The following is a 15,375-nucleotide window of genomic DNA, read 5'->3' as shown; positions in this document are numbered from 1 at the left end:
GTGGTGGCTTTTTTTCTTTCTGGGGTTTTGTTGTTGTTGAACGTTACTATTTCCACGAAGACAAGGGGTCAATTCAACAAACACGTTACATGTCATTCAAAGGTTTTTCTCGTGGCTGTGGGAGTCAGGCTGCACAATTAGTGCCTCATTCATCAGAAATACTTGTGGGCTGCAGTTAAGCAGGAGAATGTGAGCAATATCAAGCAATCGGATGGGTCAGTATCAGTTCAGGGGAAGAGCTCCTTTCCCTCTGCCTGAGGACTTTTTGGTTTTGGTGGCAGAAATGGAACGGATGCACTAGAAAAAGATCTGCTGTTTTGGTGCCTTCGATTCTTCATTTTTTATCAAGTAAACATTTGTCAGCTTTTTTTCTTAGTTTGAACAAGGTCTTTCAAGAATCTGAGGCCATCCAGGTGAATAGTGTGACGTCTCAGAAAAATCTGTAACTTCTAACATAGTTTACACGGTAAATATTTGCACGGCAACACAAAAGCACAAAAGCTTAATGTATATACTGCAAAAGTTGCTGTTCTTTTTTTTTTTTTTTTTTTTTTTTTTTTTTTTTTTTTTTGCGCAGACTTCAACACTAGATGCGACATGGGTACCATATGTAGCCCATATTGATGTGGTAAGTATTTATTTTAACCAGAGTAATAAATAGTTGCATAAATTCCTATAACTGACCAGAATGTAAGTTAAAGCTGCCTGCAGGCAGCTCTATTATCTTTCCAGCTATTTGAGAAAGTTCCCTTTTTTAATGGACCTACTGTGCTATAGTCTTTTGAGCTCAGAATATCCTTTTCCCCCTTTTTGGCATGCACACGCTTCAGGGCAAAATGTTAGCTATTTGTGCACAGGGGAAAGGAGGCTTCAATGAATACCAAAACCACAGAATTAATTAGTTTTTAGTACAGTCTGAACTTTTTATGACTAAATTCCATAGAAACCTTAACACAGCATAATTCTTCATTGAACTGAGCCCTAAATTTAAGTAATGGTTTTACAAATCTTTGGGGAAATCATTTTTTGGTATCTCTAGTCACTCTTTAAAATTGTGTAACCCAGGATGGCTCCACAGAGATTTTATGTATTAGCAATACAAATTATATTTAAAGTTTGAAAAGTGCTGAGCCATTTTCCTGGATGCCAAAGCTTATTAGTATTTCAAATGAAATGTTTATATGGGTAGCTGTTTTGTATGTAGGCCTGCTGTGCGTTTAAAAACTCTTCACATCTATTAATTTCTGTGAGCTATGTTTGCTTTCTGCGTCAGAAAGGATTATTTTTTTCTTCCCCCCCCCCCAAATTTTTCTAAAAGAGTTCCAAAAGACTGGAGTATTCCAAGAGCAAGCTTTCTGTGGTCACTATCTGTAGTAAGTTTTTCATCTGCAAGCGTGTGAAATTCATTCTGTTTAAGACCAGTAGAGGAGTAATGTTTTGCTATGATCAGTGGACCTGTGCATCTTCTTCTAACTGGAAAGCATTTAGTCTGTCAGCATGTGCGATCTTTGTGTCTTCAGTTCCAGTACATTATAGAGTCTTTGCATTATACAACAAGTTGGATGGGAGACTGTCACGTTTTTTTCTGCAAAACGGCAGCTATGCTAGTAAAATGGTAAGTAACACAAACTTGTTGTTTACCGGAAGAAGTCCTAGTTTTGCATCTCTTTCTGCATTTTGTGTTGTATCATTTCTTTCTGCTCAGGTTTTGTAGCTCTAGAAGCATACACACCAGCTGTAGAGGATACACCATGGTAAAAACTTTGCTTTTGCCCTGTGCTTTTACTCAAAAGTGCAAATGACTCCCAGGCTGCATGTTGCAGCTGAGAAAAACTGGAGACCAGGTATTAGCAAAAGCGAAGGATAATGCTGCAAATCTCAGTTTATCCTTGCAGAGTGCTTGTCCCGCTGTAGTATGTGTCCTGGCTTTCCACTTATGCTGACTTATCCAGATTCCTTGAGAGCCTTTCTCTGTCATGGCTAATTTCACCCCACTGCTCTCTCCACGAGCAGAGATGGAAAGAAAGGCAAAGAAGTTATTGTTCCAGAGAGCAGCTGAGATTTCCACCAGCAAGTCTGTCAAACTGAAGAAAAATGTCATGGAGAAGGGCTGTTTCCCATATCCACGTGCCTAGGACCTTCCAAAAGCGGGGTAGCAAAGGGGCTTGGTTGCGAGAGCCAGGCAGCATTCACGTTTCCCTCACTCCCTGTAACTGGAGAGTAGTGCCTATTTTTGCCTGCTTCTGCCACACAGAGAATATTCAAGGTGAAGATGTGTTTCCTATGTCTGCTGCATATCACATAACTTGCACCCAGTAAAAAAGCCGTAACGGGCTGAGCCTGAAAAGTTGATTATTGCTTTAACGCAGGGGTGCCAGACGCAACCTTGAGCCTGCCACGCATTTCCACAGCTGCTGTTGCCCTACTACTAGTGACATGTTACTGCTCTTCTTTCTCTGTTCCCTGGTCGGAGCCAAATGGTGCAAGCTCAGCTGCCGAAGTGGCAATAAACAGAAGTAGCAGGCCAGCAGAAAACATGAAAGAAGAAGATGATGAAGATATAGCCAGCATTTGCTCTAGGCCTTCAGAGTCCTGCATGAAGACACTTTTCCAGGGAATTGCAGTATCCACACATTAGCTTATTCAGCTTGCAAAACACTGCCAGCAAGAGAGAGACAAAAAAAATCACACATCACAGTGGGCATAACTGTGCAATTAAAAACCTCAGCGTAGGCACAAATGTACAGCTCTCTGTTAGCTTAAGAATGGTTTGAGGAGCCCAAGCAGCTAAAGCAGCAGGAAAACGGCTGGTGCCATGGGCCACATCTTCGGCAGGGGGCTCTGCTGGCAAAACTCTGCCCCGCCAGCTACGCCGCTCCCCAGCGCAGACGTGCTCTAAGCTGCAAAACGTGATTCATAATTAAACAGCAAGAAGCCCGGTGTACGTGCAACCCTCCCTTCACCTCCGCCGTCGTTAGCTGGGTTACCCAGGGTATGGCTCAGAGGTTATAAAACACCAGGGAGTTTGAAACGGCAGACGGAAACTTTGGCAAAGCGAAACACCCAAGATCTGGAGCGGTCTAAAGTTAGCTTTGCTCGTTTGCTTCAGCATCCGTGGGCGCTCCTCACTCCTGCCACCCCCTCCCGTAGCTGCCTTGTAGACGGACTTTGCGCCCTGGGGGAGGAGGGAGCTCCAGGAGGAAGAAAGGAGGGAAAGTAAAATAAAGCCCTTGTTTGTTGACAGAGCTATTGTCAGAGCTGTTTTCATTACTCAGAGTGCAGGCGCTGGTATGTTTGGGCTCCTTCTGCATCGCGACTGTTTTTGGCACATCCTAGTAACGCAGAACCAACCAGCTACATCTTGCTAGCTGCTCCCAAGCTGCTGTCCTGCCAGCTATGAAAGGTATGCACCCATAAGCTTGACTGGGTGAAGTGGTGAATGTGCAGTGACATGTCACCAAGAGACTCCCCCTGCCAGCCCGCTCCCCTCTATTGCCTTATTATACATCGTCCATGCAAGTCGTGAAGGGGGCAAACGTGCTAAATACCGTTAGGTGCTTGTTAAAGTTAAGGTGCTCAGACACCACACTTATGCACCCTGTTTCCCCGCCTAATTCTCAATGCAATGTCCAGCAAGTGCGTAACATAATTGGTCTGTAAATAAAGAAATGTGTCTGTAAATAGAAAAGCCTGGGAGCTGCTCTCATGCAGCCTGGGGAGGCAGTTTAGGCTAGCAGCTTTATCAGTGAACTGATAGCTAAGGAAAAGGAGAACCGCTTCAAAGGTGCTGTCATAAGGTAGAGAGATAGGACTTGTCCATTTGGCACACAGCATGGACTGAGAGTCTAGCTCTGAATGAGTCACCTGGACCATCTTTTTTTCCTGTAGCTTTTTATTACTATGGTAATTATTACAGGGGGGAGATGGGAAGGAAAAGCAGAGCCTGTTGTGGTTCGGCATTAGCAGGCAAGGAGGAGCGCAGAAGAACCTCTCTAATTCGCCTAAGTCAGAAGGCGGCATTGCTGGTAAAGCACGAGCATCTCTTGTGCTGACTTTTTGTGAGAAACAGCTCTGTTTTAGTATTCTGTTGGGGCCCTCACGCTATGTCCGATGCTATGGGAGCCAAAGGCCTTCCAAGAGTGCAGCAAGTCCTATGACTAGCCATTGGTTGCTGTTCTTCACTATCCTACTTTTCTTCCTCTGCCTTCCTTCCCCTGGAAGAAAGTTACATATGAGACACTCTGTTTGCTGTTTTTGATTTTGGGATGTGTTTAGGACTTTTATTAGCAAGTGAAAAGTCAAAAAGAAATATATTTCTTTTTGGAAAGGAAAAAGGCTGAAATATGAGATGCTTTATGTTCAACTGTGCTTTTGGGCCAGCCCTGGAGAGAGCTGTTTCCTAAATTTTGCCTTTGCAGTGCCTGTGTCCTTGGTGGCTCAAAAGTGGCAGAGATGCCTATGAGTTTTCAGCATTGCTGTGGCTGTTCCCAAGCCCCATTTTCTTCCTCCCTTTCTTTGTATCCAGCTAAGTGCTAACCAACATGGATGGGTCTCTGCTGCACCCCAAGTAACGAGCAGACCTGACTCAGTATCAGCAGAGCTGGGTACCAGGTGACTGCAGATCGCCTTGGAGAGCTTTAGGGGAAAAGGAGGGTAGCAAAGCAAGGAGAGAGGGCAGTGAGCTCACTTCTCTGCGATGAGCGTTTTGTGCTTGGCGGCAGGCCAGGGGCAGGAGGCGGCATGGCTGGAACAAACCCGGCTGCAGCAAGCCTGACAGCGTTTTGGCAGGAGAAAGCGCGAACCAGGGCAACTCTAGGTAGCCTTCTCAGATATCGTAAGCCACACGTTCCAGGTGCGTGCCTAAGACCTTCCCACCAGTTAATTTCTCCTGGGTGGGAGAAGTGCGAGCGGGCATGAAGGGAGGGAGCTGAAGCAAGCGGGAGCAGGGTGTCCCCTCCAAACGCCCCACTGCACTGCGGGGATGTGCCGCCCACTCAGAGCATCCTGCAGCACTGAATCCCTGCTCTGCCCCACCAGGCTGGGCTCTCTGGCACCAGAGGGGCCGGGGCAGGAGGTGCATGCTGAAGCCAGGGTTGCCAGCTGGCATATGCCACCACCCCCCCCCCCCCCCCGCCCAAAACACCCAAAATCAAACGAAAACTACAAATCTTTGATTTTTTCCCCCATATTATTGAGGTTAGTGATAAAAATCAGGACAAATCACAAGATGAGGCATCTAGGGCCTACACATAGGTTCCTTGGTGGTGGTGTGATAGCAGGGAGACGATTTACCTCCTTGCGTTAGTCCTAATCCCAGCATGCAGAAGAGCCTGGCCCAACTCAGACAGCCCAGGCCAGCGCAGTGCAGCTTGGCAGAAGTCGGTCCTGGTGAGTCCTGGCAAGATGTCACAGGAGGCCAGATTGCAGATGAGGAGGCACCCATCCCCTGTTGCTTTCGGTGGGAGGTAAGGAGCTAAAGCCCTTGAAGGAGTTGGCCCGACACGCCTGGATGCTGTGCTGGGAAGCCCAGCCCAGGGCTCTGCTTGGCATTACGAGAAAGGATTCCCTAAAACCTGCTCCCTGGTAAACACTCTTTTTCCTTGCAGCAACCATGAAAACCTGCCACCCTGGAAAACATCAGCATTAGCTGCACTTTGGGTTGTTACACTGCAAATAGACTGTGCTGTTAACTGTTATTGAAAAGATGAACGTTTCCCCATAAATAACAACCCCAGCAATGAGAACCCACTTCTGTTCGTTAGAAATTAGCCTTTCCCCAAGGCTGAGTGGGCTCAGCAAGCTCTGGCGTGCATGCTCTAACTGCAGTGCAGGTATATAATCTTCCCTCTTCTCCCTCCCAACGCCGTACGACTGTGGTGCAAGGCCGCGCGCGCGCCGCGGGTGCAGCCAAACAGGGCGATGCCACAAAGCGGCAACACGTCGCGCACCGATCGCCCGGCTTGAGCTTCGCTGCTTCTACAAGCGACTTCGCGTTCCCACGTTGAACCCAAAGCTGGTGCCAAAAACTGCAGGCGGATTTTAATGCCGAGTTTCGCTCTGGCCAGGCTCGGAGACAAGGTTATCTGCTGCTCCCCAGCCGCTTTCTCCGGCAGGGCTGGCGCAGCCCGTTTCCACCGCCGAGACCTGCCAGCTCCCACCACCGCTTCTCCGGGGGAAAAACACAACTTGAAGCCGTGGGGGCAAGCAACCGCTTTCTCCCTCTTTCTCTGAAACCACTAAGGCGAAGGGAAATGTGGAGGAGGGGGGACAGGATGGAGACTAATTCCAGGGTCCCAAGCCAAGAGGAGCCTCTTCTCTTCTTTCGGCCAAAAAAATAAATGAAGTAAAATAAAGCCGAGGTGTTCTTGCCAACCTCCCTTTTATAACCTCCGACTTTCTATGCGGGAAATGTATTTTTCTAGCACTTGTCAGCCCCCGTGTTACCTCCTAGGCACACTCAGGGCTGCTAAGTGGAGGACAGCATCCAGCTTTCCCGACTGGGAAACCTTCTAGTAACTCTCCTTACAGGCTACTTCCTCGCCCAGGGCCACGGCTCCCAAAGAGAGCTGGATCCAAGCGCGGTTTCACTCGGCCCTGGAGTAACTCGCGGAAAGCAAGAGACCAGGGCGGTGTAGAGGAAATTATTTAATAGCACATCTTAAATAACCTGATAATGTCAACATGTGACCAATTTACACCTGTCAAAGGTCGCACAGAATATCCTGCTGTGTTTTACCATATAGCCAGTGCATATGTTTGGAAAACAGAAACAAATATTGTCCCATTGGATGCTTCAGTGTATAATCCAGGTTTAGACTTTCTTTTTTAAGAAACAGTTTGACATTGAAACAGAGGTGCAAAAGCAACATGATATATAAACAAAACAGGTTTTAAATAAGTTCCTAAGCTTGTTCTCTACTGAAAGCTATTTTTTCAAATTCAGTTTTACCTCTATAAATACATAGTACAAAAATGCAAGTTTACAAGCCATTTCTCCCAATAGAGTTATGCCATTTGAAGTTTTAAGTAGCAACATTCCCCCAGCATAGGATGCATACATTTAAGATCAATAATATTAAGTATTTACATATAAAGTTATGAAGTGTTTGAGGATATAAATTAGTAACAACACACAGACAAAAATACACTTACTGTGAAATAAATAATTCAACAGCTTTACACATGAGGGTATCTAGAATATTATACAGACATAATATACAAGACTGTAGGACTTGATCTTGCAGTTGCTCGTATCTGACCTTCACTCAAGCAGCTGAGTGATCCCAGTGCAGCACGAAAGCTACTTTTGGGGGTTATTCCCACGGCGAAAGTCAGGCGCACGTATCAACCTTCCTGAAGGGGCTCCCAGCGGAGAGCTCAATCGGGCCCTTCGGAAAGCGTGGTGCGAACGCCCGCGTTCGGATTTACTCCTGCGAACTGAGCTCCTGTTGGCATTCGGCGTCTCCTTTCAGCTCCGGAGAGCCAGGGATTCGCTTCCCGCTCGTCGGATAGACACACCAGCACCCGGCAGACTCGCCGTCCAGCGACGTTTCGCACTGGAACGATCAGGAAAACCGAATTAAAGCCCAGAGTAAGCAACCGATGGCACAAGATCAGCTAGGGAAAACTACAAGCGTGGGTGTTCGGGCAGAGTTAGGATTAGAAACTGGGCACCTGCCACGCGCAGACTTTTTTTTGGAGCGCAACGCGCTCCGTTTTGACCATACCTCCAGGCTTCATGGAGGGACGCGGGGCTCTTTTGCGGGGACGGGGACGCTTTCTGCACGTGCTGGATGCGACCGCGGCGCCCGCGAGCAACACGGTGGTGGAGTGCCCCACGCAAAGGCGGCACGGAGACCTTAAAACTGCGCGCCCGGCCGACGGCGCAAAGGTTGCGCTTTGGAGCTGCCGCTTGGTGTAACCCAAAATGCTCCCGTGGAGGCCCCAGCGCCCGTGAGGGGTGTTATCAGTGCAATGCAGGATTATTATTATTATTATTATTATTTTTTTTTTTTTGCTCGGTGTGGTGTGGGGACACACAGGGTTAACACCTCTTGGAGGAGGCCTTGCGTGCACCTGTTCGCCCGCCCCCGTTTCTGCCAGCCTCCGATGCGCGGCTCGCTTTTAAGAGAAGAAGGACGAACCATCTGCTCCCGAGCGCTCGGGACCCCTGCTCGCACGACCTGCTCCTGCAGCAGCTGCGGACCGGCGGGCTCGGGGGCCGCGAGCGCGGCAGGGGCCGCTGCCGGGACGGGCAGGAGGCACGTACCTGTTTGCTGTGGTAAAAGCCGTTCCTGCTGCAGTTGGGCAAGTAGAATTTGTAAATCTCCCCTCCGCTCCTTTGCTGGGCTTTGGCCAATTTATACAGGGCTCGGTAGAGCTCCTTCTGGCATGGTCCCTGCAGCAACGCAACACACAGGTCGTCAATACGGAAATCGCAGAGACACCAGGCAAACAAAACGTGACCGGCAGCGAAGCCAGCCGAAAGCCGAAAATTCCCACCCTCCATGAAACCTGCACCCAATTTCTATTTGTCCCCACAGGGGCGCAGCCGGGAAACGCCAGCGTTGCCTTTACGGCCTTTGCTCTTATTCTTCGGCCCCATGTCAGGTCCTCCCATAAGCAATCCTCTTCAAGTCAGCTGGTTTTATCCATGGTTTGGTTCAGAAGAGCAGAAGCCTTAAAAATTGGAATGGGAGCTAACAGGGCTTACAGCTAAGTGAATTTTTTTGGCCATGCAAAACCGGGCTTTTCTGACCCGCTGACTGCCGATTTAGTGCGGGGAAGGGCTGGAAGCGGTCTAACCTGGTTCTCTGGTGCCCTCAAGTGGAGCTTGCTATAATCTGGTACCACTTGCTGAGCAAGATTCAGCCTCTGCAAGGAGTTCCTGTAACTTCGTAACTGATGCACGAGTGCTTTTACAGCCACTTCCATTTCGCTTACCCATCTAACTGGCATATTCCAAAATAAGTCTGTTTGCTGCCTACCAAAAACACTGACATCTCAGGGCTGCTGATAGAGTGTCATGTACATTTTCATTCAGTATTTTATATCAATATTGTCTACTGAAATGCTGTTTGAAAGGCTTGCAGTAAAACCCGTACCTGCTCTCTCCATTTCTTGAGTTCAGATATCCTCTTTGCTTTCATGTTTTCATAGGCAGTGATGGCGTTCCAGGGGATGGATTTGTCCTGGCCGAAGGGAAACATCAACTGATAGCTCAGCAGCTGATCCTGGGTCATTTCTGTGCTTTCTAAAGTTATATCCTCCAGTTCTACAGAGTCTGGAAAGGAATGACAGTAAGGTGGAAATGTTCAGTGAGCTTTTGCCTTTACTTCTCCAAGGAAAAAAGAAGAAGAAAAGGAAAAATTGATAAAAGAAAAATGCTATGTCTAAGATCAACTTTAGTACCTCCCCCATCTTTACATGGGCAGCACATCAAATTCAAGTTCTGTAATATATTGGTATGAGGACACATCTGCTGTTCTCTAACAAGCTGGCTATTTTATTACCCTCTGGAATCGTTCAAATACCAAAAAGAGGAAGCTGAAACCAGTCTGTTGGAAATGAAAGGTCTTACCTGACTACAGTAGGTAAAAGACACTTTGCTAAATGAGGAAAGACTGGAATCAAACTTGTAACGCATATGGATTTTTATCAGAACGATATGTTCTAGTTTTTATTTGGGAGAGGAACTGGTTGAGACCCGATGCCACAGCATCCTTTAGCTTGTGCTGTGGCTTGGCATGTAACAGGGGGGGCAGCAACCACACAAGCGGGCAGCAGATCCCGCTGGCCCGCTGAGGATCGGATACCCAGGGACTAGGAGAAGCTGGACCATGCTGGGCCCACCAGCCTGCGCCCCGCTTGGAGCACGCAAACCCCACAGAGGTCTTAACAGCCACGGGGATACCTCGTGGGTGCAGATATGGAGGCTTGTTTAAATAACTCGCAGGATTAAGGCTGCAAATGACCAGTGAAGGGATCAAAAATATCAGAACTTTTTTTTTCCCCCCCTCCCTGGGGTGATGTGTTAGAAAAAAAATGAGGAGGAAGACTGAGGAGGGAAAGAAGGAAAGAACAAAATCAGAGAAAGAATAACATCAAATACTGGACAGTTTTAACTGAAGAAGGCTTAAGCACCAAGTCTAGTGACTGCTCCCACCATCACCACCCCAAACAAGAATAACTCCATTTCTGCCAGCAATGGCAACTGTGATTTTGAGTCAGCCAGGGTTATTTTGGTAATGCTATATGACTGAGTTACTTTAACCACCAATATGCAACCGTAGCAATAATATGATGCTGAAAAATAAATAACAAACTGTTGAAGCAACGCTGTTAGAAGTTCTTGCTCGTCACTTAGCCTAAGATGCTTGAGCCGCCTGCCTGCTGCATTTTGCTCAGAGAGGGACCGGTCAGCAATGCACCGCTGAAGGTACTTCCCATGCTCAAAGCGGAGCCAAGCGCAAAGCCCGCACAGGTCTTCCCACCACCTCGTGTGGCTTCTGAGAGAGGGTCGCAAGCAGAGCACGCAAAAGCACTCGCCCCGCTCCAGCGCCTGCTTACGACTGATGCAAAGCGAGCGGTAGCATCCCAGCACCCTCATTCTGGCCTCACTGCGCTCTCCCCCGAGGGCTCGCTCCGCCGCGGTGCGGTACCTGTGGGCTCGACGGCCTCGCCGGTGGTGGGCGGCAGGCAGGTGCCCTGGCCCCGGAGCAGGGCGCGCAGCGGGCCGGGCTGCTCCGGCGGGACACGGCAGCGGAGCCCGCGGGCGCAGCGGGCTGTGTACACCCCGCAGGGCTGCCCCGGCCCCAGGGCGCACATCTGGCAGCAGCCGCAGCCGGGCTGCCGCGCCGTCTCGGGGCAGCCAGCCGCCACCGGCGGGCACAGGGCCAGCTTCTCTGCAGTGCAAGGGGCGCAGCGGGCCGGTGGCAGGCCCACTCCGCCAGCCGGGCCGGGCCCCAGCAGCGCCGGCAGCGGCAGCAGCAGCAGCAGCAGCAGCCAGGGCAGCAGAGACTGCATGCCACTCATTGCAGGGGTGAGTGAGTACCAGGCGGAGGCCGGCTCAGTGCGTGGAGGAGCAGCAGGCACTTTGCACGCATTCGCCTCCCCCCGAGCCATTTATACAGTGCTGTGCCTGGCTATTAATCTTTAACCCCGAGTTAACGATTATCCGGACGGGAGGGCCGGAGGAGCATCATTTCGCTGGCAGTTCATGTCCCTGACCGCGCTTCCCCTCCCCTTTCACTTTCCCCTTTTATCTTTTTTTTTCTTTTTTTCCCCCCCTCCAGACATGCAGGAATGCTTTCATTCCCTCGCCCCCACCTCTAACGCGTCGTTAACAGGGAAAAATGCGGGGGGGGGGAGGGCGGAGGGGGATGTTCCCCTCCCCTTTTGCCTGTCACAAGCATCTCCTTTTCTTGACATTTGATAAAAATGTAAATGTTTAAAAAAGAAGAAAAAAACCGTGGTGGTGCTGGCGGTGGGGCGGGGGGAGGAAGGGGAGGAGGGAAACCCCATTGAAACCGAAGCAGCTGACTTCACATTTCCCCAGCAAGCCGTGCAACAAACCCGTGTTTGATTTTCGTCATGCAGGTTAGGAGGACACCGACGTGCCGAGCCGGGGGGCCCCGGGGCGGCCGGGGCGGGGGTGGCTGCAGCCGCCGCCGCCGCCGCCGCCGCCGCCGCCGCCGCCGCGCACGTCGCTCCGCCGCCGCGGCTCCGCGGGGCGCGCGCGGAACGTGTCGGCGAGCAGCTCCCGGCGAAGCGAGGCGCTCTGGCTTTCTCCAGTTTCACCCGGAAAAATAAATAAATAAATAAAGATACCCCCTCCCCCCAAAAAAAAATCTTTTCTCCTTTCCATGCAGCGGTTGCAACTGCAATAAAAGCAAAAGCGCTCAAACTCGGCTGTGCTGAACAGATAATTTTATCCTGGCATTCGCAGTATGTACTAAGCTGGAAATAGCAAATTCCGCTGTCAAGTCATCTAATGTAACATGGTTTTTGTTTGTTTGTGGGGGCTTTTTATATGTGTTTAGTTCTCTTTTGTAAATGCATCGTTTGTGTGAAAGAAAGCAAAGAAAAGCTGCAGAGCAATGCTTTATATTTTATTATTCACTTTTTTGTTTCTTTTTAGTATTCAGGCTTTATTTATAGTGTAGTACTTAGTGTGTTTTAACTCCCTATATCCATAACTCAATTCATAAAAGTATTCTTATCGGTTACAGACAGTTACAACTGGAAGAAACATTTTCACCTGAACACTTCATGTAATCATTTTTAGGTGTCCAATCTTTTAGACATTTAATGGAATGTAAAATAAAAAGAAATAGCTCAGATTGTTTTCAGGGTCTCTCTCTGGATTCCCCAAAGTGTGTCTCCACTCAAAATCGACTTGCATTTTGAAGTATATTAAACAAAGTTAGTTTTACAAAGAATTTTGTGAGTTTCACATTTCTGTGACTGGGATCAGATTCTGGCTGAAAACCTGGGACTCAGTAACTTCCGTGGAAAAACACAGCAGGCAGACCTTTCGCTCTCTAATGCTTATTTTCCCCTTTCAAGTGTAAACATTCTTCTTGCACATCTTATGTAGAACATGATGATTCCCCTACTCAACATGCAGTGAGAAGCCACAGAAAAGTAGCAGCTTAGGCTCAACACCCTTCTTTCCTCCCTCAAAGTGGAAAAGAAAACAATACAAAATCCCTTGCATGAATATGAAAAAAAATCCCAAATTAAAAGCAGAGCCAGCGGGATGATGACAAAGACCCAAAGAGCTCGTATGCATGTGCACATGTGTGTATGTTTGTTTGTTCTGTATCTATGTACGTGTATTTCTTGATTTAGATTGCTTTTGTGTGAACAGAATTGAGGCTCATTCTACTGCTGGCTGCTTGTGATGAGATACAAAGAGAGACTTAAGGCAAGAGCACAGTCCCTTGCCTGAGCGCTGTTGACTTGCAGGCCATGTTGCAAAGGCCGATGTCACAAAATTTCCATTGGTTTGCGAGAATCTCATTCCTCCAAAGCACCATGGAGTATTCAGGCCTTTGGCACTTCTCATTGCTGTGGGGCAGCTGGCAGTATCTGAACTGTCCAGATATTTCCTAACAACTGGAAGCTATTTAGAGGCCTTTTTTTTTTTTTTTCAGCTTATCACTTAATGATAAGCAGGCAAAACCCCACAGATTATACAAAAAAGAATTGAAGGTGTTTTTGTTTTGTTTCCTTTATAATCACAGGTCAGCTCTATGTGGTGGCCTGACCTTGTTCTATTTGCTGGCCCTTGTACATTCAAGCTGAGGAAACTTAAAGCTCTACTAAAGCAGACGTTGGCTGCAGATGGCTGTCTACAGGAAAGCCAGACACATATAAATCAGCCCCTTCATATTTTGTTTGTATAAAATATAACCCACATACTTCAGAACAGGTTGTGATAACTGAGGACAGTTTCAATCAACAAAGCAATGTTTTTGTGTAGGCCATAAGACATCAATGAAGTGAAGGTAGTGTATATGTTTATGCAGGCTCTGTTTGATGTAATACTACAACTCATATACCAATTTCCATCTCTGACCCTGACATTGCTTTAAAGAACACAAACAGATAAGAGTCAGGAGGTTAAAAACATCCATGATGTAAAGGTGTGTTTACTGAAGGGCTTTGACGGTAATTTTTAGGTATTCCAAATGATGTCCTCTAGTTTGAACCACTTGTCAGGAGACACCACATGAATCCTAAGCAGGGTTTACTTTTCTACAAGACCTTTCTCACTGGTTTCTCAATAATTCTTAGCCAATGACCTCATTTTGTATGTTAAATAAAGTTTGTTTTGTTTTTTTCTTTAAAGCTTCATGGAGTGACTCATAGAACATAAAGTTTTATATAAGTTTATGTGCAAGCGATCTTTATCCTCTAATCATCAAAAATTTAAGTGACTTGCCAAATAATTTCCTGCCGGGACTGTTTCTTTGGATATGTTTTAAAAAAACACAAACAAACAGTGGAGTATCGTCCTTATTTTTCTTTAGGTAAGAAACTGATTCAGAATTTAATATGCAAAACTGCTATATATCATATACGTACATGGCATCTAGCTTGCAAAGAAAGAGAAACAATTACGTTAGAAACACAAAATAACTACTTCTCCTTAATTTGTCCCTCATCAATGATGCTTTATTTCAGCTATATAGATTACTAAAAATTATTTAGCAAAAAATTATTCGTGAATAATTTAAGTCTTGGTTGGTTGCTTGTTTTCATAGTTTCTACTTTCTAAAAATAACATGCATGTTACTTGGTATTATTTTTCGAGTCTAGCTGGGTAAGGAGGTCCTTTAGTATTAGATTCCAGATGTAGATAATCAGGTGCTCCCAAGTTTGTTTTGCTCTAATATTGCCTAACTTGCTAGAAAAAAATGCTAGAATATAGAAACTGATTTGGGTGAAGAAACTCAACAAAGTCACTAGTGAGAGAGGAAAAGTGAGAGACTGTTTCATGTCCAGTCTAGATAGGGAAACCTGAGGACTTTCTGTGTCAAATTGTAGCTTATCACATTCAAGAAAAAAGAGAGGAAAAAGTTATCCACCTCCTTGGTGACACTCAAAGCATTTGAACATTGAGTAAAATGTCTCATTGCCAAAATATGCTCTTGCATGCATAGACCAGTCAGATAATTATTTTCTATGATCTACTGTACTGCCTGCAAGACAGGTAAAAGAATGGTCCTTTAAAGGAGCTGCCATGGATTAGCTTCTCCATGCAATAAATAGTATAAGTGAGAATTTGCCTAGCTAAGAAATAATCCAGAAATGCTTTGAGAAGAGATAAAGCTGCAAGTGCTCTGCAGGCTCTGAGTTCCTGTGTGGGCAGTTAATACAGAAAAGCTTCAGCTTCACCCCTGCTGCTTTGTCCACACTAATAACCCCCAGGGCAGTGGTATTCCCCAGGACCGCTCATGAAAATTGAGGGTTTTGGTGCCTACTAGATTAGGCATTAGCTCAGCAGGGGCTTCTAAAAATTTTACTGATCTCTTCAGTGCTGGCTCCAGGCACCTAACTATCCTCAGCTGTTTAAATATCTTTGTGTGCTTCAGCCTTGTTGTCCCTGCAGGTCCAGAGGGAGGAACGAGTGTCATCGAGGCGACAATGTGGCTCTGCCTGTCTGCGACAACCTAAGGATGCTGATCTTTCCTCTTTATAGCCTTTTAACAATGCTAATAAAAATAGGAATTAAGTCATAGGACTTAGACCACAGTAGCTCCAGAAGGTCATTTGCTCTTCGTATCACATGAAGGGGGAAGCCAAAGTTGGGGGACCAATATGCCCAAACAGTGCCAGCTACGGCTGCCAGGCTGGAAGGGGGGTTTC

At 47.1% G+C, this 15,375-nt stretch overlaps 1 protein-coding gene across 1 annotated transcript; it reads right to left on the bottom strand.

Annotated features, from left to right (window-relative positions):
- Positions 1-6,655: 6,655 nt before the first annotated feature.
- IGFBP1 (insulin like growth factor binding protein 1) lies at positions 6,656-11,034 on the bottom strand. The gene is made up of 4 exons (XM_062567933.1): positions 10,662-11,034; positions 9,105-9,283; positions 8,270-8,398; positions 6,656-7,556 (listed from the first exon to the last, which is right to left on the bottom strand). The coding sequence occupies exons 1-4, from the start codon at positions 11,032-11,034 to the stop codon at positions 7,425-7,427; spliced, it is 813 nt and encodes a 270-aa protein (XP_062423917.1). The 3' UTR covers positions 6,656-7,424.
- Between the last annotated feature and the right edge of the window lie 4,341 nt (positions 11,035-15,375).

The sequence above is a fragment of the Rhea pennata genome, chromosome 2 (assembly GCF_028389875.1).
Source record: "Rhea pennata isolate bPtePen1 chromosome 2, bPtePen1.pri, whole genome shotgun sequence".
Taxonomy (NCBI): domain Eukaryota; kingdom Metazoa; phylum Chordata; class Aves; order Rheiformes; family Rheidae; genus Rhea; species Rhea pennata.
Note: the sequence above shows the minus strand (reverse complement) of the source record. Positions and strands in the feature narration are given on the sequence as shown.

Coding starts and splice junctions, on each gene's coding strand:
- IGFBP1 (XM_062567933.1), bottom strand. CDS start 11,034: ATGAGTGGCATGCAGTCTCTGCTGCCCTGGCTGCTGCTGCTGCTGCTG. Junction 9,284..10,661: donor CGAGGCCGTCGAGCCCACAG/GTACCGCACCGC, acceptor ATTCCTTTCCAG/ACTCTGTAGAACTGGAGGAT. Junction 7,557..8,269: donor GCTTTTACCACAGCAAACAG/GTACGTGCCTCC, acceptor TGATCGTTCCAG/TGCGAAACGTCGCTGGACGG.